General features: G+C 43.8%; 2 protein-coding genes across 5 annotated transcripts; both read left to right on the forward strand.

Annotated features, from left to right (window-relative positions):
- The first annotated feature begins 4,293 nt into the window (after positions 1–4,293).
- On the forward strand, positions 4,294–17,641 carry setd7 (SET domain containing 7, histone lysine methyltransferase). Its single transcript, XM_048970472.1, has 8 exons — positions 4,294–4,701; positions 7,812–7,941; positions 9,563–9,764; positions 10,717–10,906; positions 10,997–11,078; positions 13,143–13,260; positions 13,411–13,568; positions 14,160–17,641. Exons 1-8 carry the CDS (start codon positions 4,662–4,664, stop codon positions 14,347–14,349), a joined length of 1,110 nt encoding a protein of 369 aa, XP_048826429.1. The 5' UTR covers positions 4,294–4,661; the 3' UTR covers positions 14,350–17,641.
- Positions 17,642–17,772: 131 nt separating this feature from the next.
- Positions 17,773–22,143, forward strand: zgc:113425 (uncharacterized protein LOC541425 homolog). 4 transcript variants are annotated; one of them, XM_048970486.1, is made up of 7 exons: positions 17,773–17,997; positions 19,123–19,302; positions 19,426–19,485; positions 19,679–19,816; positions 20,261–20,407; positions 21,095–21,155; positions 21,511–22,143. In XM_048970486.1, the coding sequence occupies exons 2-7, from the start codon at positions 19,138–19,140 to the stop codon at positions 21,615–21,617; spliced, it is 678 nt and encodes a 225-aa protein (XP_048826443.1). In that variant the 5' UTR covers positions 17,773–17,997; positions 19,123–19,137; the 3' UTR covers positions 21,618–22,143. The 4 variants fall into 4 exon arrangements, with proteins under 4 accessions (XP_048826443.1, XP_048826442.1, XP_048826444.1 ...); XM_048970485.1 differs by lacking the exon at positions 17,773–17,997 and adding an exon at positions 18,018–18,989 and having other exon boundaries at positions 21,514–22,143; XM_048970487.1 differs by lacking the exon at positions 17,773–17,997 and adding an exon at positions 18,018–18,989 and having other exon boundaries at positions 21,561–22,143.
- The last annotated feature ends 286 nt before the right edge of the window (positions 22,144–22,429 follow it).

Below are 22,429 nucleotides of genomic sequence, written 5' to 3' on the forward strand. Positions count from 1 at the left end.
CGCCCTCTGGTGGATATTGGAGGTATACAACAAGCCTTCTCCCAGTTACATTTGTAGTTGTTTTAATATTAAACAGACAAATGTGTTGTATTTTTCTCTACGATGGCGTAGAAATGTTCAGCTCTTAAATAAATCTGTAAGTGGAAATAATATAAGTATTTTATAGTAAATTAGAAGTAAATTATTAATTTCATTCGCACATGATACAAAAATTAAATAAAATTTAAATAAATAGCAATATGAGTAGTACTGAATGAGAGTTACTAGACATCATGCAGAATTTTGTCTATTAAAACATGCAGACGAAGCATGACAATATAATGCACAGTTGAGCTAGAGTTGGATACTAATAGGATTGTTGTAGCAATGAATGCTTGTGAAAGTGCCTGTATGTGTTTTACCATAAACATGCAATCTAGCTCTGCGGTGGGTGTTTCGTATATAATGAGAGGCTAGTGTTGGCATGACAGGAGAGCGTCCTGCCATAACACAAAGGAAGTCATTGAGCAGATCTGCCCATTCTTCCGTTTCCAGTTAGCGTCTGACTAGGGTTGGTGTTCCAGTCGTCCGCAGTTACTGCAGACCATAGGAAAAGGCATGACAGAGTCTTTATGTGTATACAGCTGCTGATGCCAGTAAAGCACTGTGGACCTTTACCCCCCATACAGGAAGAGCAAAGGGGCATGTGCAGGGGGAGAGGGAGGATTTGTAGGAGGTGGGGTAGATAATGTTCTAAGAATGATAATTACATGTGTGTGTGGGAGGGTAACATGGAGAGCAGGGGATCCCTGCCCCATAGATATTTAACGTTTAGCTGCTTTGTTTATGCTTTTTATCTAAAGGTACTTCTATTTCTATTTTATTTAGTTTGTATAGCTGAATGTTTTACTGCAAGGTTCTCCAATTTCAGTCCTTACAGGGCCAGAATCCAACACAGACTGGGTGTTTCCTGCTCAGACACACCTACTAAACCTGGTAATTAGCTTATTAAGGTGGAAATCTGCAAACTGCGCTGGATTCTGGCCGTCCAGGACCGGAATCGGGGAACCTTGTTTTACTGGAACAGTTTAAGTTTAAGTGGGCCGGCAAGGTGTACCTCACCCACTGAGGGTTGTATGTTTGAATCCCACCTCTTCTCTGTATATGTGGAACTTGTGTGCTCTCTCTGAACTTCAGGGTTGTAGGTTTGAATCCCACCTCTTCTCTGTATATGTGGAACTTGTGTGCTCTCTCTGAACTTCAGGGTTGTATGTTTGAATACCACCTCTTCTCTGTATATGTGGAACTTGTGTGCTCTCTCTGAACTTCAGGGTTGTAGGTTTGAATCCCACCTCTTCTCTGTATATGTGGAACTTGTGTGCTCTCTCTGAACTTCAGGGTTGTATGTTTGAATCCCACCTCTTCTCTGTATGTGTGAAGTTTGTGTGCTCTCTCTGAACTTCAGGGTTGTAGGTTTGAATCCCACCTCTTCTCTGTATATGTGGAACTTGTATGCTCTCTCTGAACTTCATGGTTGTATGTTTGAATCCCACTTCTTCTCTGTATGTGTGAAGTTTGTGTGCTCTCTCTGAACTTCAGGGTTGTAGGTTTGAATCCCACCTCTTCTCTGTATATGTGGAGCTTGTGTGCTCTCTCTGCATTCTGCAGGTTCCCTCTGGGTGCTGCACCTTCCTCCTGCAATCCAAAGACACGCAGTGTGGCTGACAGATGTCTCTAAATTGCCCGTAGTTTGCGGAAGTGTTATGTGAACAAGCACTGCGATGTGCTAGTGTCGCTACCAGACCATACCTCTGCCTTGTGCTGACTGGGATAGGCTCCAGACCCAATTCCCTCCCTTTCAAGATAGAGGATTGAAAGATGGATGGATGGACTTCAAATACACACCTGAAGGGCTTTACAGCAGGCTCATACTCTGGAACTAATTCATTTTTCTTTTTTTGTTTTACTAACAAATTTATTTGCCGATTACGTGCAGGAGTATATGTGTAATTTAACTAGCACAGATTTAAATATACTAATATTCTCACACATGATTAGGTCATATTTGTACAGAACAATGTTCCATTGAAGGTTTTGTCTTTCTCTGAATGAAAGGAGATGTTGCTGCACCTTGTGATGTATTCCGCCGATCTGTAGGAATGATCTCAGCTTTAATATCAGTGTGGCCATTTTTTTTTCACTAACGGCATTCCGCGGCAGGACGATCTGTTTCTGTAAATCAGGGCGATTGACCGATTAGGTCATGAGGCCTTTTACTGGAATTTTCTGTAAGGGAGAATACTGACCTCATCACATTTCCAGCAGATGTATTTCTGTTCATTTATATGCTTGAAGTACGCGATGCAGACACAGGTCATTGTAGTATCGATATTCTCTTTATTTTTAATCGGAGACTTGCACATGCTATATAAGGCAGACATTAAAATCACTGATTGACAGAGCTCTCTTTTTACTTGTAAAACCTTTATATTTCTAACAGTGATTATGTGTCATAACAAGTTGGCTGTTACTATTTCAACTATTTCTGACAGTATTTATTGTTAATAATCCTTCACACACATATACATGCATAACAACTGACTTGCATACACCAGTTACCATTATGTAATATTATAATGAGTTATTTAATTCATATATTAATTTACTAACTGATTTAGCGAATTATATTTTGTGGACCATGATTCCGGGTAAGACTTAGATTTTCTTGACTCTTTTGGGGGCTGTTTTTATTCTCAATGACTGGGCTGTACTATAAGATTTGAGGAGCAGAGGACACTCCTATTCGCAGATTATCAGCAATGGAAATAACGGCATTAACGGCGAGAGGCTTTGTCAGCGAAGGTGGCTGGTAAGCATTGTGTCGGCTGGTAACCTGTCCGTTCCAAAAACAGTGAGGGTCATAGAATGTTGCTGAGAAGTGAGGTCATGGGTCGTACCACTCTGAGCACTAAAGGGAACGCATAAACAAGGCCTCGCTTCACAGGGGCATAGGGGGGCTGGACCATCCAATCACAAGCTTGGCCTGCGCCAAGACTGAGAGAACACCAACCAATCACAGACTTTAGTTTGATTGTTGTGAATAGGAAAAAAGAGAATGGATTTTGAACCCTTGCAGAGGAACACCACCCCCATCTCCACTCCAGAAACCTGTGACCCACCCTACATCTTACTGATGGATCTGTGTCTGGTTTAAACCATTATAAGGCTATATAACCATTATATCCATCCATCCATCCATTTTCCAAACCGCTTATCCTACTGGGTCGCGGGGGGGGGTCCGTAGCCTATCCCAGAAGCAACGGGCACGAGGCAGGGAACAACCCAGGATGGGGGGCCAGCCCATCGCAGGGCACACTCACACACCATTCACTCACACATGCACACCTACGGGCAATTTAGCAACTCAAATTAGCCTCAGCATGTTTTTGGACTGTGGGGGGAAACCGGAGTACCCGGAGGAAACCCCACGACGACATGGGGGACGACACATGTAACCCAGGCGGAGACTCGAACCCGGGTCCCAGAGGTGTGAGGCAACAGTGCAAACCACTGCACCACCATGCTGCCCCCATAACCATTATAATCATATTTAATTTATCAGGCATTTTTATCCAAAGCAATGTACATTTTGCGGGGTAAGCAGCACCCGACAGTCCCTGAACCAATCCACATCAAGGGCCCAGAAGTGACATCACTTCGTCCACGCTAGGATTGGAACTGGCAACCTTCTGATTGCAGGTGCAGTGGCCATTGTTGTTCCACTATTTTATTCTGCTTGTAGTAAATTGAACCGCTGATTCAGTGCTGGGTCAGTGTCGGCCTGGGGGTGGGTGTGGGGTTGCTGTGTCACCCAGTGACCAGCTGTGATATTTATTTACCATAAGTAATTTCTGGGTGTGTAGAAATGATTGTAATCAGAAACTTGTTGCTGTGCAGTTTGAATAGAGTTTCAGATGTTTATATTCTGGGAATCTGCAGCTTTTAATGTTCAAATGGAGAACAGAACTAGAAAATTAACCTCACCTTTATGTACCTTGTCGTACCACCCCTTTGATGGATGTCATTTACGGGACAAGCACGTTTTCTTGCGAGTACTATATGCCCAGTCCACTAAATAGCCCTACATTTGAAAATGCTTCAGGGTAATTTCGGCGCCTCTGTATCGAGAATTGTTCAACATGTGTTACCCTTACATTTATCTTTTACTTTAAAGGGAATTTTCTGATGGATGCGCGATTGTGGTTTATCTGCGAATGCAGATCTTGAAGTAAGAGGCAGTTTTTGGGCAAGTTAAGCTCATTGGGAGAAAGTGAGTCACGTGTGCGACACACGGACAGGATGTATGTCTACTACTAGCCGATATTATATAATTAACTATATTACTGTGTTTTTGCATAGCCACGACTCCTCAGCTGGGTCTCTTCAAACGTAGATGCAGTGTTTTCCTTCAAAGCGGTGCCTAGTAGGCCGTGCAGTTGTTGCCTTGTGTAACTGTCAGTCATGATGTAGCTGGAAAAGGGGGTGATGTCAGCGTCTTAATGCTAGGGGAGACACATCACGGCGATCTGTTAGTGTGATCAGCCTTGGGAGATTTGATACGATACCAAGGATCCCGCATCCTCCTTATTCTCCCGCTCCTCTCCGTCGGGCCCGATTTAATCATGGACAGCGATGACGAGAATATAGAGGAGATCGTTGAAGGTAAGAGACGTGCTCAAAACTTATTTTTTTTTACTCCCCAATAAAAGGGGAAAATGTGTGTCGCATCCCCGGCGTCGATGTCGCCCCGTGTTTTTTTTCTCCGCTCTTAGCAACTTTAATATGCAATTGTAGAATTACACGGGAAACGGACGGCAGCCTTACTGGAGCCCGATGCTGGGCCCGAGCTGCCGGGAAAGGCTGTCAGCGCCAGGGAGTTTATTTGCGAAGGGAACCGGGGGAAGGAGCGGCGGGGAGAGCCGGGGGAAACGTGAGCTGCGATCGCCGGCCACTTTTTTATCATAATGAACTTTAATTGTAGGCGCTGCGGAGCGTTATTCATGCGAGAAGAGACAATCGAACGTGTGCACGACTTAAGTTTACTTCCTCATGCTTGGTATATTTAACTAGCTCCTCAATTTATATATATATATAAAATACAGTCTACTGGGACGTCGTTTGTCGATTAATAAAATGCACATTGTGTATTTTTCTGTATTTCCGCGATTATCTTCCACTTAGAGGGGCCGCTTAGTTTATTTACGGCGGTGGTTTGTGTTTAAAATATACGAGTCTTGCTGCAACAATGTAGTTTTGAACGCCGGCGGTGTTTCCTCCGCGGTTACTTGTTTATGTGCCTGAAAGTTTGCTTAACATGTGTCTCGATCTCACGTGGCGTGGACGGCATGTCTGTCATAATAATTCCCATTGGAGTTGTGTAGTATAGCCGGATGATTAGTACCATCGGCGTGGATTCTGCTCTTTATTGTCATTATATGTTTTATACACAAATAGGCTACAACCCCCCTCTGTAAAATATGTAGTTGTTTTTTGTTTAACTGCATACAAAGGAGTATGCAACTGCTGTTTATACTGACAGCATGGTAGTTGAAGGGCGGTCTGAGATCATCTATACTTATACAAATACTAAGTCCTTGCATCAGGTAAAGGACATATGTCTAAACATGTCTAAATAAATTAACAGATCGGCGTAATAAAACAGTTAAAAGCTCGTGTACATTTTCTGTAATTACTGTTTGCCCAACAATTTAGCTCCAAGCTACCCTGTTAACGGGCAATGCTGACAGTTTTGTCCGCCTCAAGTCCTTCGGCGATTGTTGTGAAAAGTCGGGGCTGCGTTCATATTGTATGGATGGAGTTGTTGTGCATGTTTGTGTTGAGCCTCGTCTTTGGATCCCTGAGCGATCACTGCTGTTTTCCAGGCTACTGCGCTTCGCTAAACACGCGGTTAAAGAGAACAGCAGCAAAAACAGCGTCGTTGCTGATTTCCTGTCACTGTCCCGCTTATGGTCACCAGCTTCCGCCCTTCATACGGGAACAATAATATCAAACATTTCGTTTCTAAGGGATTTTGATTTGGCTTTTGAAGGTGGAATTGGCCTGCGAACGTCCTAATTTTCGGGTCTTTGATAATGGAAATGCAGAGATTCATTGTAAATTGGATTTCATTTATGTGTTTCCTTGGAAAATGTCTCTTATTGACATTAAAGGGGAGTTTATTATAGAGACGGTCATATGTGTAAGGATAAGACTTGGTTATTTGCATTTGTCCTGGGTTTTTGTTTATTTTTATTTTAATGTCAGCGTTCTGGCTGATAAAATCCAGAAGGACACATCCTATTATGTTTTTTTAAAGAATGTCAAGTTCAGCTTCTCGAATTTGTGCGCATAAAGATTTTTAGTCCAGCTTTCACTCATAAACATCTTATTTTTTATAATATTTAATATTTTAAGTTTTCTGCCTCGTGCCCATTGTTTCTGGGATAGGCTCCGGACCCCCCACGACCCAGTAGGATAAGCGGTTTGGAAAATGGATGGATGGATTTTAAGTTTTTTTTTAGAAAAATCTCTCGAGATTTTGGTTGTAAAGTGTGAGTAACAATTGTAGCCATGCTTGAAAAATAATAATATTTCACTGCTGTGTGTCTAGAGAAAAGCTTTTGTATAAAATAGTTCAGGCAGTGATTTGCTGAAAAGACGAATAAGGCCTGTAAAAACGGGCTGAGAGTAAGAGCCTACATGCACCTGGCCCTGCTGGAGGAACAGAAGCGTTTGGGGTCGGGTGAAACCTTATCGGGTCCAGGACTAATCTCCCCCAAGCTCTGTCCACTGGCTGCCCGGTCTGGTTTTACATTTACCATTATAGCCCTTGGGTTAATGACTCAGCCCCTTCCAGTTGTAATTTTTCTCATGCGTTTCCAAACTGACTGTGCGGCACTTAAGCAGCTATTGGCGCGGAGAAATGGTAGCTGTTTTACCGTATTCATTTGCGATTCTTTCAAATCACAGCTCAGCCCAGCAGGATCTGCTTACGCTACAGATGTACCACTTCTTGAATATTACCCAGCAGTACCCACCCACCAAGAGCCCTGTCTCTCTGAATATTACCCAGCAGCCCCTAGACAGAGCCTTATCTCTCTGAATATTACCCAGCAGCCCCCAGACAGAACCCTGTCTGTCTGAATATTACCCAGCAGCCCCCAGACAAAGCCTTATCTCTCTGAATATTACCCAGCAGCCCCTAGACAGAGCCCTGTCTCTCTGAATATTACCCAGCAGCCCCCAGACAGAGCCCTGTCTCTCTGAATATTACCCAGCAGCCCCCAGACAGAGCCCTGTCTCTCTGAATATTACCCAGCAGCCCCCAGACAGAGCCCTGTCTCTCTGAATATTACCCAGCAGCCCCTAGACAGAGCCCTGTCTCTCTGAATATTACCCAGCAGCCCCCAGACAGAGCCCTGTCTCTCTGAATATTACCCAGCAGCCCCCAGACAGAGCCTTATCTCTCTGAATATTACCCAGCAGCCCCTAGACAGAGCCCTGTCTCTCTGAGTATTACCCAGCAGCCCCCAGACAGAGCCCTGTCTCTCTGAATATTACCCAGCAGCCCCCAGACAGAGCCCTGTCTCTCTGAATATTACCCAGCAGCCCCCAGACAGAGCCCTGTCTCTCTGAATATTACCCAGCAGCCCCCAGACAGAGCCCTGTCTCTCTGAATATTACCCAGCAGCCCCCAGACAGAGCCCTGTCTCTCTGAATATTACCCAGCAGCCCCCAGACAGAGCCCTGTCTCTCTGAATATTGCCTATCAGGCCCCCTCGATGAAGACGAGCAGCCACATGGCTTCTGCACCATCACGTACTCGTCCAGCGATCGCTTCGAAGGGCACTTTCTGCACGGGGAAAAGAACGGCAAGGGGAAGTTCTTCTTCTTTGATGGCAGGTAGGGAATTTCCCTCAACTTTTTTTTTATAATTAAAGATCAGAAATGACACAAGTTTTCCCGATGTTCCTCCTTGGGCTGATTTCAGTTTTTATTGTGTGCAGGGTGATCATTCCACCTTCACCACAGTATTTTCTTTCAGTGCCTCTATGTCAGATGTCACCTTTTAATGTTATTTTGCGTCAGTGATCCAAACGGAATTCTTCATAAGTTCCCAGAAGGTGAATGCTGTGATAATTCACACCCGCCGTTAAAATCCACAGTGCCCATGTTATACTTTGGGATCTGACTGGACATTACTCGCGCGCGGGGGGGGCGACAGTTTATTGTGAATTCACTATCGTACAATGAGCATTGCACGCCATCTCTGCTGTTTCTCTGCAACGACGCTGACAGAGTGCACTGTGTTCACCCCCCCCCCCCCCCCCAACATTTCATGATCACGGAGATTGTTTAGTTCAGTTGAAATGTTTTTTTTTTTTTTTTTTTACCCCCAATTTATGCAGAGTAAAAATGGAACGATGCTTTGTATCCTAAATAGGCTTAGCTAACAACCAGTAACGGGGTTAATGCTGATCATCTTATCGCATTAGCGTCTATCTCCAGCTATCTGGCTCTGCACGTTGTGCAAGTTCGCTCTTATGCCAAAACGAGTTTCCAAGATGGTGTAATTAATGCTGAGGGGCGTGTGCCAGTGAAGCAGAGTGGTCCTGCCAAGCAGTGCAGGATTTCCACTGGTGAGGCCCTGGTGTAGATGGCGGAGGCGTGACCTCATTTAACAGTGACCTTTGACCTCCCCCCTTGACCCCACACCCCCCTTCTCTGTAACCTCATCTATGGCCACGTGCCGTATATGGAAAATGAAGTTGCTGTTTCACTGGTTGTGTGAGTACAGGCTAACAGCTGAGGCCTTTAAGCATTTTTGTTGGCTCGTTACCTCCTCAAACATAATCCTCTACTGATTTCCAATACTGACGCCACTACAGGTGTAAACGGTAGTGTGTCAGAGAAGATAATTCTACCTGGACCGTGTGTCAAGAGACCACGGGTAATTGACGGACCCCCATAATTCTCCCTCTCTTGGTTGTTTGTAATTATTTCCGTCGATACAATCTATTAAAGCCGTCGGGACTTTGTGTAAAACGTTTAATTGATGTTTTATGGATGGGTTGATGGTTTGTTGGTTGCTTAGTAACAGAGAAGTTATTAAGTTTTAGTAAGGAAGTTTGCCCAGTTAATTAGCTCATCGTGTTGTACTATGATTATTTTTCGTATGGTACCAAGGTTTACATGAGCAGTCAGGCTACAGGCTGCGATGTTCTGCTGGAGGAGGGAGGGATTCTGTTTGAAACAGTAACGTAATTTTAGTTGGCTCAAAGAAAATGTTTGTTGGGGTTATGAGTGAGCTGTCTCTCTGTGATTAGCAGTGGATTAATTAATTTCCCAGACATTTCTGTCTAATTCTGCAACTGCCATCTTAGAGGGGGGAGATATGTCTACATAGAATTCCTTCCTTAGAAATTGGGCATAGAAATATTTATGTCCTAGGATTTGTGCAGGGTAGCAGAATGCTGAGAAGGGCTAGTTGCCTGTTAACCTGCCCCCCTCCCCCTCCACGCAGCACTCTGGAGGGCTTCTACGTAGACGACGCCTTACAAGGCCAAGGCATCTACACCTATGAGGACGGCGGCGTGTTGCACGGCACCTACGTGGACGGCGAGCTCAACGGCGCCGCCCTGGAGTACGACTCGGAAGGCCGGCTGATCTTTAAGGGCCAATACAAGGACAATAACCGCTGCGGACTCTGCTGGATCTTCTACCCCGTAAGACCCTTTCCGCTGAAACTTTAAGGGCGTCGCACAGAACTTCATGCCCTTCCTGACGTTACCAAGAACATATTCATAATTTCATAGCTCTGTGAGAAGGTATCTTTCAAGGTTATGTCCAAAGACAACCATACAGCCCTTAAAATCAGTAATAGTGATAAAAAAATGACTTTATTCAAAATTAAACCCAGGGTAACATTTTGTTTGGATCTTTACATTTGTTTGTTTTTATGTTAATCCAGCACGCTAGTGTGATTGATGATACATGCAGGTCCGTCAAACAAAAAGTTTCAGGGGCAATTCTAGGATTTTTTTTAAAGGTGGGGGGCATAAGAGGAGCCATAATTTATACAGAGGGGCCAAACTTGTCATTAGCCAATGATAAGTTTGTTTTGCATTGGTGAGTGACAGGACAAGGGCCATTCAGATGCCAATCAGATTTTGGCTAGACTGAGTGGCTCCGCCCATAAATGATCCCTTGAAACACTGTCCTGGAGTTTTACATCTCAAGTCCAAGTGTCTGCAAGCTGTGGAAAAATTGGTGCTGTGCTTTAGGTCTGTAAACCCAGGCTGAGGCCTTATCATCAGCATGATCATCATCATCATCATCATCTTAAATTGTGGCCTGGGCTGCACCGCCTGTTATTAGGTTTAGACGGTGTCTGTTCACTGTCAATACAAATTTGTGGGTGGTTGCTAAACCCGGACGACTTTATGGAGAGGATGCCAGGCCGCCAGGAGAATCCTGCTTTATCCTCCCGGAAAATTAATGGGTCCTGTCAGAGATACCGGGCTCCTAATGCCGGTTATTTAAATAACGGGCGTTTAACGAGACTCCATGGCACTGTGTCAGAAGTCGAAGGTGGGGTGGGGTGGGGGGATTTTGCTGGCATGGGCAACGGGGAGGTACATAGTCCGGCGTGACCTCAGTGCCACCCTACGAAAACAGGACCGCGGTGCTGTGGTGGGCGAAGTCAACGAGGAGGGCGAGATGACAGGAGAGAAGGTGGCCTATGTTTACCCTGACGGCCGCACGGCCTTCTACGGGAGCTTCGTGGAGGGTGAGCTGATCGAGTCCCGGCTGGCCACACTGGTGTCCCAGGACAGCGACCAGCCACACTTCGAAGTCGCCCCCGACAGTGAGTGCCAGTGCGCTATAGACATCGCTTTCTGATTGGTTGACCTGTTGTGTCTGTACTTAATCATAATGCTGCTCTGTGACCACACAGGCCCCATCTATACCTACGACAAGTCCACCTCCTCCTGCATCGGCGCCCACTGCCTGCTGCAGGATCCCTATGAGTCCCAACGGTACGCCTTCTCTCCCAGCCCCCCCGTGTGACACTCGCTGTACTGTGTATAGCGTGTGTGTGAATCTGTGCCTGGGATCAGAAGGTCATTGGTTTAAATCTCAGGGTATACATTCATTGTGGATGGCATGTGTTTGCTTGTAAATTGAGGGGTGTCCTGGATCAGTTGTGGCTCAGTGGGTTAAGATGCTGTACCTTCGGATGGTTGCTGGATCCAGTCCCTGGGTCGGCAGACTGATTTCACTGTTAGGCCCTCGAGCTCACCGGCTCACCCTGCTGTCTCACTTGAACATCACTTTGGATACAAGTGACTGCTAAATAAATAAATGGGAATGTTTACATTAAGAACTGCATGCTTCAGGTTAGCCGCCGATCAACATACAAGGGAGGCGTGTTGCAGGTGTGTGGATGTGATAAGATTGCAATTATTACTGTCTGTCGCTTTGTAGCTGAAATGTTTATCAGAATGAAATGTGATAGATGAACTGACACAATGTCAACATAACAAGGTGCCCTTGGTACCAGCATGGTAGTTTTTTGGTACTGCGATTCTGGCGTTTCTTTAATTTAATAACGCAGGGAGTGTATAATTACTGTGAGCCTGCTAGGTAATGCTTAATCTCCTCAGTTGCCCTTCACACTCCACACTTTTGCTTTTTCGCTGCTTGTGAACTCAGGGGAGTTTTACTTGTACAAAAATGTTCTGAGGGCATAACAAAAAATGATTGGTAGAGAGAGATAACCAATCAGATTTTAGAGGGGATGGATCCAAGCAACTAGAGGAGTCAGGACCAACCAATCTGATGTATTGGTCCTGCCTCCTCTAGTTGCTTGGACCCACCTCCTCTACAATCTGATTGGTTCAGAGAGATGACCTATCATCTTTTTTTGTTCTGCCCTCAGAACATCCTGGACATACCTGTCCAGGATCTCCCCTGCCTTGTGTTCTATGTTCTAGTCCTGTGCTACATAAGGAATGAGGGATGGATGGATGGATTGATGGATAGATGAATGAATAAGGCACAGCATTTGCGGCTCTTTTTGGATCCCGTTGCTTTAAAATTGGGCCTCGCCCACTGGGTCTTCACGTCTCAGACCAGGCCGCTGTGGATGATGTCATGTCCCTTGTCATCACTTCTGATTCATGCCGACTGATTAGACTCGACGCGCCTCGACCCCATGCTGTCCTCCTCCTCCCAGGCATGTTGACCGTGATCTCTGCTGCTGACTGATTAAAGACCAGCCCCTCTGTTGCTATTCGCTTAAAGGTCACCGGTCCTTCCATGATTTATTGGCGCCCAGCGAGCTGCCGGTGTCCTCTTCCTTCCTCCAGTCCTGGCCACAGTCCCCCCCCGCCCCCCCCCCATATATGGACTGTCCCGATAAATAGCTTTTGCCAAGCAAATCTCTCACAGATGCCACAGGAACTGTACTCAGAAGGATGTGACTGAACCTCTCTTTGCAGTATATTTCATATAGTTGCATAAAAAAGTCATTATGTGCAAAGACATATACGAGACATTTTTATCTTGTATTCTGTGGGATGGTCATGTGATTCTGCTGCAGACTGTTGTTAAAACTCTCTTGTCCATGCTCTTATCCATGTTCATCAATATTACACTGCATAGTTAAGTGGCTGTGTGACAATAGTCCTTGTTGTTTTTTTAGCGTAAGATTACTTGTACTGTAACTTGTCAAGACAAAGAAAATACTAGTTTCTCCATCCTGTCGTATCGAGGTAAAACAGAACTGCTGCATATTTTATCAAAAGAAATTGAGTCTTTTAGGCTTTGTTTCATCTCATGATAAAATATCTTAGTTCAACTATATTCGGTTGTAAAGAAAACACTATAATGTACGTACCTGCTACACACAGGTGCCCATTCAAAGAACTTCGAGGCCGTTTTTCAGTCTCGGCGTAGTTGCTGTGTTTCGCTTTTGTAGGTCCTCACAGAAATCCTTCTTTCACAGAGGTTAATCTTTCAGAAATGATAGGTGTATTATAGTTGTCTTTGCTCCAGGATCTCGGCGGCACATGAAACAGGAGCTCTCTTCTCCTTCCCAGGGTTTACGTGGCCGAATCGTTAATCTCAGGAGCCGGAGAGGGGCTGTTTGCGAAGTCGGACGCGGAGCCCAACACAGTGATGGCTTTCTACAACGGGGTCCGCATCACGCACACAGAGGTAAGGGCGACTGCAGCATCGCACATGGGACCGGGAATTCTATTCAGATCATTATATCCTGAATAAGGTACCAAGACATTTTGTGGGATACAGAATATGCAACATGCCCTGAAGCAGAAATGTAATAATGAAATGTGCTCAATCTTGTAGGTGGACAGCAGGGACTGGTCTTTGAATGGCAACACAATTTCTCTCGATGAGGACACAGTGATTGACGTCCCAGAACCATTCAACAACATCAAGAAGTACTGCGCCTCATTGGGCCACAAAGCCAACCACTCCTTCAACCCTAACTGCATCTATGACCCGTAAGTTTATAGGGGTACTTCTGCCTAATAGTTTTCAGAGTATTTGATTAACTGATTTTTGATTTCTCGGCCATCCAAATAAGGTTTAGGTACTATAAAATTTTTATAAAGTCTTGATTTGTTCAGTGTTTAATTGAGCTTTTTGTTTACATTTGTTTGTATGTTCTTGATTGAACGTTTTGTTGACATTATAGTGCTTCTTAAATGAGTGTTTTCTTTACATTTGGTCATATTTTCTTAATTTAGAATTTTGTTCATATTTCTTCAGCGCTTCTTAAATGAGCGTTTTGTTTACATTTGGTCATATTTTCTTTAGAATTTTGTTCATATTTGTTCAGCGCTTCTTAAATGAGCGTTTTGTGCACATTTGGTCATATTTTCTTTAGAATTTTGTTCATATTTCTTCAGCGCTTCTTAAATGAGCGTTTTGTTCACATTTTGTCAGTGCTTGTTGATTGAACGTTTTGCATGAACAAATTGACTTTTGGTCGGTTAAAGGTGTTCGAAGGTGGGTGCTTCTCGCCATGTGCATTAAGGGTTACGGCAGTGGTGTCACGGGCCACCGCTAATGCCGGCTCGTCCTCTCTGCAGATTTGTCCACCCCCGCTTCGGGCCCATCAAGTGCGTGCGTACGGTGCGCCCTGTGTGCCGGGACGAGGAGCTGACGGTGGCATACGGCTATGACCACGCGGCCTCAGGGAAAAGTGGGCCCGAGGCCCCCGACTGGTATAAGAGGGAGCTGCAGGCCCAGCAGGACGGCCAGGCATCCCGGTTGCAGTGAGACAGCCCCTCCCCCCCATAGCTACACCTTACCACCCCAGCCTCCGCCCCACCCCCAGATAACTGCACCAGGGTCTAACACCACAGACCACACCACCACCGACACACAGCGCAGGAACTATGCACTACAGACCAACCAGGGATCCAAACTGCCTACAGCTGACGCCAGACTTCAAGCCAACATGTCGTACGTGTACATGTGAAACGGCTCTATTCCTTCATAAACACGTAGAACTGTTTTGCTGTATGACTCTTCTGTCGTCCTTCCCTCACCCCTTAAATCTCTCTCTCCTTCAGTCTTTCACTCGTTCTCTCTGTATGCATGAATATTACATTCATAATTGTATTGTGCGGCAAATGCTTTACACTGAGGTTCCATTGAGGCATTCCTGACTCGTCAGCAACTGCATAACCCGGCTGTTCCAGTCACCTGGGTCTCCCTCTGGACTTCTAACCAGTAAGCGTTTAGCCTATAAATGCGTCTACATCCTCTGCTCTGGTGCAGTCTTGTATGGTTTTTGCTCTTTCATTTTTAAGGATTTTGACATCGAATCCCTCCCCCTAAAAAAAATTGTCTGCACTCTTTTGCAACCGATCGCTTAACTGAAACTGGCAGATTCAAGGATCAGGAGCCAGCTGCCTGTTCATGAATGTTTACACAGCTTCTAAGCAGGCAATCTACAAAGGGTTTTTTTTTGGGGGAAAGTGACGAAAGTGGATGGATGAATGAATGAATATGCTGACATTTTTCCATAATCCTAGCATCTAAATGTTGGTATCGGAACTGTTTTTAAGCCGCTGTTAAAAGACATTTCTAATGAGGGGTTTTTGCACCCCTCTGTGCATGTGGTCTTACTTTGACTGAGGTATGATGTGTTAATTTAACTGCTTGTCATCTGTTGCCTTGAATAATGTTACACACCACAAAATACCATCCTTATATATAAAATAAAAATGGGACTTAACTTGCAGCATTAGACTTGCTGAAATCCTAATAGAAGCATTATTTGTAGAAGTTTTAATGAAACCTTAACGATTTAGCTCCAAAAAAGGAAGAAACATTTTGGTTGCCCCAGTTTGAACGTAAAATATTCAGGGTTGCAACTTCTTCTTTATATCCCCAAGAACAAAAGCGTGAATTGTTGTGTGCATTGCAATAGGATCATACGTGTTACATGCTATACGTATCACAGCTGTTTTCCAAGAAACACCTTATAATAATTAAATTATATATATACACACACACACACACCTATGAAGTGAATTCTTAGAGACCCACATGTTGATGCTGCACGACATCTCATTACACAGCTCTGATGACAGTTAATGTACGGATCTTTAAAGTCCTCACTAAACGAACAGGGTTCTGACATGTGCTGGACTGCGTTCTGTGCCCAGTACAATTAATAATTTGTATGCAATCAAAAATGCGCGTCGGCAGTCTTGGTACCTCAGTCTAATGAGTGTCAGAACACCGACCGAAAGGAAGTCTTTGGATGTATGATGCATGTCAGAGTTTCTCCTGTAGGAAAGAGTAAGTTTATTTAAAAAATTATATATATACACATATACACACACACTTGAGAGGAAGACGCGAGATTAATGTCTAAATAGGTCTCATTTGTAAAAGCTGAATATTTCGTAGTACCGAGCACTTTCACGTCTATATATTTATTTTTCCCTGCTGCTTTGTGCATTTTGAAAAATCAGAGCTTGGATATATACTCATTTATATTCATTACCCATGGGGTTATTTACAAATAAAAATATTAATAGTCTCTAGGTATTGATGTAATATCCAGTATGTTATCACCATTTTGAAATGCTCTCACATTTAAGTACCTGTAGTTGTCCACATGTAGCAATAACATCGAGAATTCAGAGTATTTGATGTAACTGAATGCTGTGTCACCTTTTTTCCACTAACAGTCACAAATGATGCGGTAAACCCTTTGAGTAGTGTGTAGTATTTGGGATTACTCAGGATAACAATGACATGGATATTACAGTATTTCTGCGACTGGTAAATTACATTTATAATTACGTTCTTTGATAATTAAACCAATTAGGCAATTGCACACGCAATTACTTGTTGTGATAATTAAATGCATTAACTAGTAAAGATTTTATTTACAGCACTATCTGAAGACAAATTAAATGAAACCATCATTGATCATGCTGTGTTGATCATAAGTTGTGTTTTAAATTACGCATTTCAAATTGTCCTTGTGCAAAATCAAAATGTGTTTGTTTCACTAAACTTGTCAACAATGGCATGTGACACAGGGGCAGTGGATACAACCCCGCCACCCCCCCCCAAAAAAAGAAAAAAAACTGTAGAGGTGAGATGGTTGTACTGTACAAGAAAATAAGACGAGCTTGGACCGTGAAATCTGCAACAAGCAGTATGTGTGTGACCTTATTGGGTTGTGAAACGTACAGAAAAGCACACGGATACTTTAAGTTTCTCATGGAAATCGGTGTACTGACTGTCACGGGTGAAAAGCTCGGACGGGTCCATTTAGTCGGTTTATACTGTATTTATTGCTTTTGAGAGATGTTGTGTTTGTTAGTATGGTGATAACATTTTAACAATCAGGTAGCAACACCTCAGAGATATAACGTGACAAAGTCTAAAAAAATATATATAGATATATATATAGACACAAAACCTAGAGGTGCTACGGTGGCTTTGATTACCTCATAGTCCAGCTGTAGCGATTCTTAAATGTATTTCCGGGAGCCAACTGTGTAAGCCGGTTCTCGTTTCACTTAAAATCTTCATTTATCCAGTTAAATTCGGCCGTTACGAATTAATGTACCGTTGATTACTACTAATAGACCTAGGTGCAAGCTACTGAAGGGAAGGGAAAATGATGCTGAATGAATTATGCTGGCAGCTCAATTTCGGGGGACTTTAAACTCAAACCTGAACCGGCGTTACACAGTGATTTTAGGTTAGAGAACGACTGCGTTAACTTAAACGAAATGTTTATGATGTGTGGTGGTTCTTACAAAGATTTCCAGGCCTTAGGTACGCGGGTCGCCATTGTGTCCTGCGTTTGATCAAACCAAGCAGGTGAGCCGGCGAGGCGATGTTTACAAGACTTGATACCAGGATGACTGTGTGCGAGGGAGTGCAATGCGTGTGCGTTTTTACTCTTAGATGTGTAGGTGCGAGTGTATATGAGATGTGCTCAAAATGGCATAAGCAAGCCTTTAAAACAAGGTGTGTCTGGGATGACTCTTGTATTGCATTTCAACATATAATAAAGTAATAATTACAACGATGAGCCATGTTGTCTTTTCATATTATTAGTCTGGAACGTTTTTTAAAAAGTGTCAACTAGCATTTAAAAAAAATAATTGCTAATATCTTAGACTCTGGAGAGTATTCGGCATGTTAAGCAAGTGAGATGTATGCATTACTTGTAAAAGTTGTGGTATGTTTTGTGGGTGTAAAGTTCACACACCGGTATTCAGCCTGTTCCCACATCCGAGGTGAAAGCTGGAAATGCTGGGTAATGAAAGTGTTAAACTGAGCACCTGCGTGGTCAAGTTAATGTGCTACGGAGCGCAGATATTTACCTGTGCAGCTTAAGGGCAGGAAGCTGAATAAAACGCTTCTTATTGCGGAGGGAAAAAAGAGGTTAGTTGTATTATGGTTTTTTTAAAGATGTATTCGTTTGATATGAGTTTGATTTATGACATTTGCCGTTTTTACGCCTCTTCCTGGTTCTCTGAACGGCTTAACTTGCAAATTGAAACGTAGTTTCGTTTCATTCAAATAGGTTATAGTAGCTTAGCTGGCGATTGCGGCTGTTTTTCTAATAGAGGATTACATCCATTCATTAGAATATCAAAGATAATCGGGCTCGCTGTACGGTTCTATTGAGTCCAAGTGTAGCTTGTTCTGTTTTTCGTTTAGTTTCAGTGTTTCTTCAATTTAGAATAGTTTCCCCGACTTAGATTATTCACATTAATTAGGTATTAATTTAGAGAGTATTTTATACTCTCCAAATCACTATATGCGAATTTTGAAATCTGCGGTGCTCGAAATTTTGCACTATATTTTCGTCAAAGTGCATCGTATTCTAGTTGGTATGAATGCTTAATGAGAACTTTTCTCGTTTGGATGCATCGCGGGAAAACCATGACTAGTTTCATTAACGGAATGGGCTGTGCCGCATTTTAGATGTTTCGATGGAATATTCTCTATCATAATATATTCATATATATATATATATACAGTACAAAAAGTGTGTTTGAGACTAATATCACGAAGAATGGAATTAGCCTATTATTTACAGTCGTAGGCTTATATTTTTATCTAAATGACTACTCGTTTTATTTAGATTTGCATAGGCATCAAATAATCAAGTTTGTTAAATGACTTGCATTACCGAATTCCGATTTAGGTGACTCCCTATTTGAGCGCTTTTCCATGTTGAGACTTAATTGCTATTCTTATTAATTAGGCTATATTATATTCCATTCCGTTAACTATTTAATAAGATCTTGTTTGGTAGATCGCAATGGAGATACTGCAGAAAAAAAGGAAGTTACACAAAACCCTGATCTAACACTGGTCTATGAACTCGCACCGTTTGTTGTATTCGCTCCGTTTAACCCCCTTAAATGGTAAGATATGCCAACCATCGCGTTAATTTGAGATACTGTAAGTGCGATCAGTTCCTGCCGGTGTGTCCGATAGTGCTTTTAAACGGTGTCCTACAAGCGTTTGACACTGCTGTGATCCTGTGTCGGTCTGAAGGACGGACGCGAAGTCATGGACCGGTACAGGTACTTCATGTTCAACCAGCGCAGTATGGTGGTGCTGGGCATCCTGCAGGTGGCCTGTGCGGGTCTCTGCGTGGTCTGCGGGTTCATCGACGCCGCCTTCCGGAAAAGCACAGCGCTGAGCAGCACCCGGGCGCCCATGTGGGCAGGCACGGTAAGAGACCGCAGTCCCCCCGTGGATAAAATAGCGTCATGGTTTCGGCTCCCGCAGACCCCCCCAGTAATCCGATCTTTAAATCACTTAAATGGCAACGTTGTAATGAAACCCTCATTTCAGGTAATGGCAGTACCGGGAGTTCTGGCACTATTCTCCTCCCAGAAAAAGAACCCCATATTGGTAAGGAATGAAATGCAACTTATTATATAGGCTAAGTTGGCAGACTTTATTTTGATGTTGATTTGGAAACGAATGTATGACATTCTCCAGTACTTGGTACACACTGGGTATGTTCAGCGTTTTTTTTGTCCGCGCCTTGCACATGGTAGTTTGCATAGTTGCTCGGCTGATGTAACCGCGTCCATGTGTCCAGGTGAACGCCATGATCGCCGCCTCGGTCTTCTCCTGCTTCACCACCCTCATCGTGGCCGTCTACGCCGTGCTGACCCTGAGCTACGGGGAGGACGACGACGAGCTCTTCCACCCCAGTCATGTGGTCATCCCCAAAGCGGTGAGACCCCCGCTGACGCATTTCTCACGTTAATGTGCGGCTGCGGCTTTTATTATCGTTTGGTTTTTGGTACTTTTAGCGATACCGTGGCCCCCTTCCATTTGCACCTGCCTTCTACTCGAGTTTCAACTCTTTACAGCTGTTAACTTTTTAAATCTTGTATTACACTTTCCTCACGGTTGTAAGCTGTAACTTTTCCAAAGCTAAGATACTAAATACATTAACTAGTGACATGCTTGACCGAATTAGACTCTGGCTGTTTCTCCCACTGCTCGTGTGGCACCTTAACGAGATAAAGTAGTTCCGGGTTTGTGGGCGTGGTCTGTAATCCGGCGTCATTTGGGATATTTGCATAGCAGAGCTTGGGAAGGGCAGGGAAATGGGCTCTGTCGCCTCAAGGTGGATGGCACACCAGCTTCAGCGTGGTCCCATCCATCTCCGCAGAAGTTCATCCTGAGCCGGATGGTGAAGGGAGCGAATGGTACGATGCTGCTCTCCTGCTGTGGCAGCATCCTGCTGTCTGTCCTCATCTCCTTGGTGGGCTGCCGCAGCCTACCCTTCTGTGGCTGCTATGACAGCAGCACAGGACTGGTAAGCCCCCCCCCCCCCCCCCCAAAATGAGGGCCTATGTTCCAAAGGTTGCTGGTTCAAATCCCAGGTTCAGTAGAGTGATTTCATTGTTGGGCCCTTGAGTGAGGCCCTTAACCCCCAACTGCTCCATGGACAGTCAGAGTATAACCTTCTCAACTGTAAATCTCTTTGAATAAAAGTTTGCTAAATAAATATAATGTTGTCAAACTCCACCTCAAAAGCTGTGGGGATGTACTGAGTAAGAGTGCTTGCTGTTACTGCCCTGGAGAAAGGGAGCCGGTAGTCTTTGTGTCTTAAGTGGATAATTCAGAGTCCGTTTGAATGTAACGCTTTCCAGGGGGCTGATCCACAAAGCAGGATTAGCTGGGTTAACTTAAGCTTGAAGTCATGATTTGTCCAAAAAGTTTACATAAGGAGCATTTCTATTGGACAGTCAACTTCCAACTTAACCCAGCTGGGAAACCTTGCCTTGTAGAGCAACCCCTTGGTCTTGCTCCAGATGCTACCGTCTTGTAGGATTTGAATGTTAATGATTTTTCTGAAATCAAATTTAAAGGGGGGGGTGGTATATCTTTAATCCTTAAATCTTGATTTTGTCAGTGCTCCTGCTTTGGGAGGGGCAGCTTTTTAATATAAAATACCCCACTGAAAACGTGCAGTGAGGCTTTGCTCTTTGTTTATTGACAGGAGACGCTGGTTCCCCAAGATGAGCCAAACCCACAGGCAGAGCTAATCTGCACCTGGCAAGGTAGGGGTAGCGGGGGATGTGGGTAGGGGTGGGGGCACAGGTGACCTATTAGCTCATTAACTGCACACATGCCTGAAAGATCAAGGATGCCTCTGTTCCCCAGCATACAAAATGCGAAGGATAAAGGGGGTGTAGGGGTATAATTACCACCCATCCTCACCCATCATGCATTTTTCCAGATCTCAGATTCATTAAAGTGATTCCTTTGGGCAAAATCTTGATCTCTTACCTTTAATTTTACGGCATAATAATGATGCGGTATTTTCGTCGAACGGCGAACCTGCTGTTCTTATGTCCTCCTTGAGAAGCCTCTGAATTGGCAAAAGTGAAGCACTGAAGCGCTGCATTACCTCAGCAGGTGGAGACGACAGGCTGTTTAATTCCCCTGTGCTGCCCTCTTATAAGGATGCAGAAGAGGAGGCGGAGCCTGCCGAACCCCCACCCTACGTCAGATTGACCTGATAGGTGCACTCATCGTAGGTCCCACCCACTAGTTTTAAACGGTTTATGCTACTCGGAAGCCTCAACATTTAACTATTTTATGTTGAAATTGTAGACTTGAATCCCCGTTTGACAATGGAGTTCTTGTGCAGCTTTTAAGTGTTTACCGTAACAAGAACCTAATTTACCAAAATTCAATACTTTCAATAATGATACATTATTAAGCACTTTATCTCCCCCCTCATTACATTTCTTCTTTCATTTGACCTTGTAAATTAACTTTTGTTTTGTGGTTATGTAAATATTTTTGTATGGAATGATGGCTGTTGCTCTATGTGGTTTTAAACACTTTTTTAAAAATATATTTTGATGGCAGTGCAATATGTACATGTTGTAATTTTAATTGCAAAATGTGCCAAGGAATTTGAGAGTTTGGTGTCGTCTGATGCACTCCTAGTCTCTGGATGATTGCGGCAGAGGTCCTGCTTGTATTTGTCCTGTGGTCGAATTATAAGTTGAAGAATTTCATTAAACTTGACAATGATTATTATATTGCAATGGTTGCACTTTGTCAGAAATGGACCCCACTTGTGTTTTTTTGGAGATGAACTCGTGGAAATATTCCTCCTTGACTGAATATGGGAACAATTTTCCACAGGTATTAGAAACACAGGAAACCACAAACTACACTCCTGGTTTTGAGAATCCTGTCCCATGCACCTAGGTTGTAGGTTTAACACCGAATTAAGATCTTTACCTAAATCCTCAAATGCTTAAAATCTGCCACATCAAACACTCTTATTTTGCCATATATGGTGACTGAGTACCCCCAG

This window comes from Brienomyrus brachyistius, chromosome 12 (assembly GCF_023856365.1).
Source record: "Brienomyrus brachyistius isolate T26 chromosome 12, BBRACH_0.4, whole genome shotgun sequence".
Lineage (NCBI taxonomy): Eukaryota > Metazoa > Chordata > Actinopteri > Osteoglossiformes > Mormyridae > Brienomyrus > Brienomyrus brachyistius.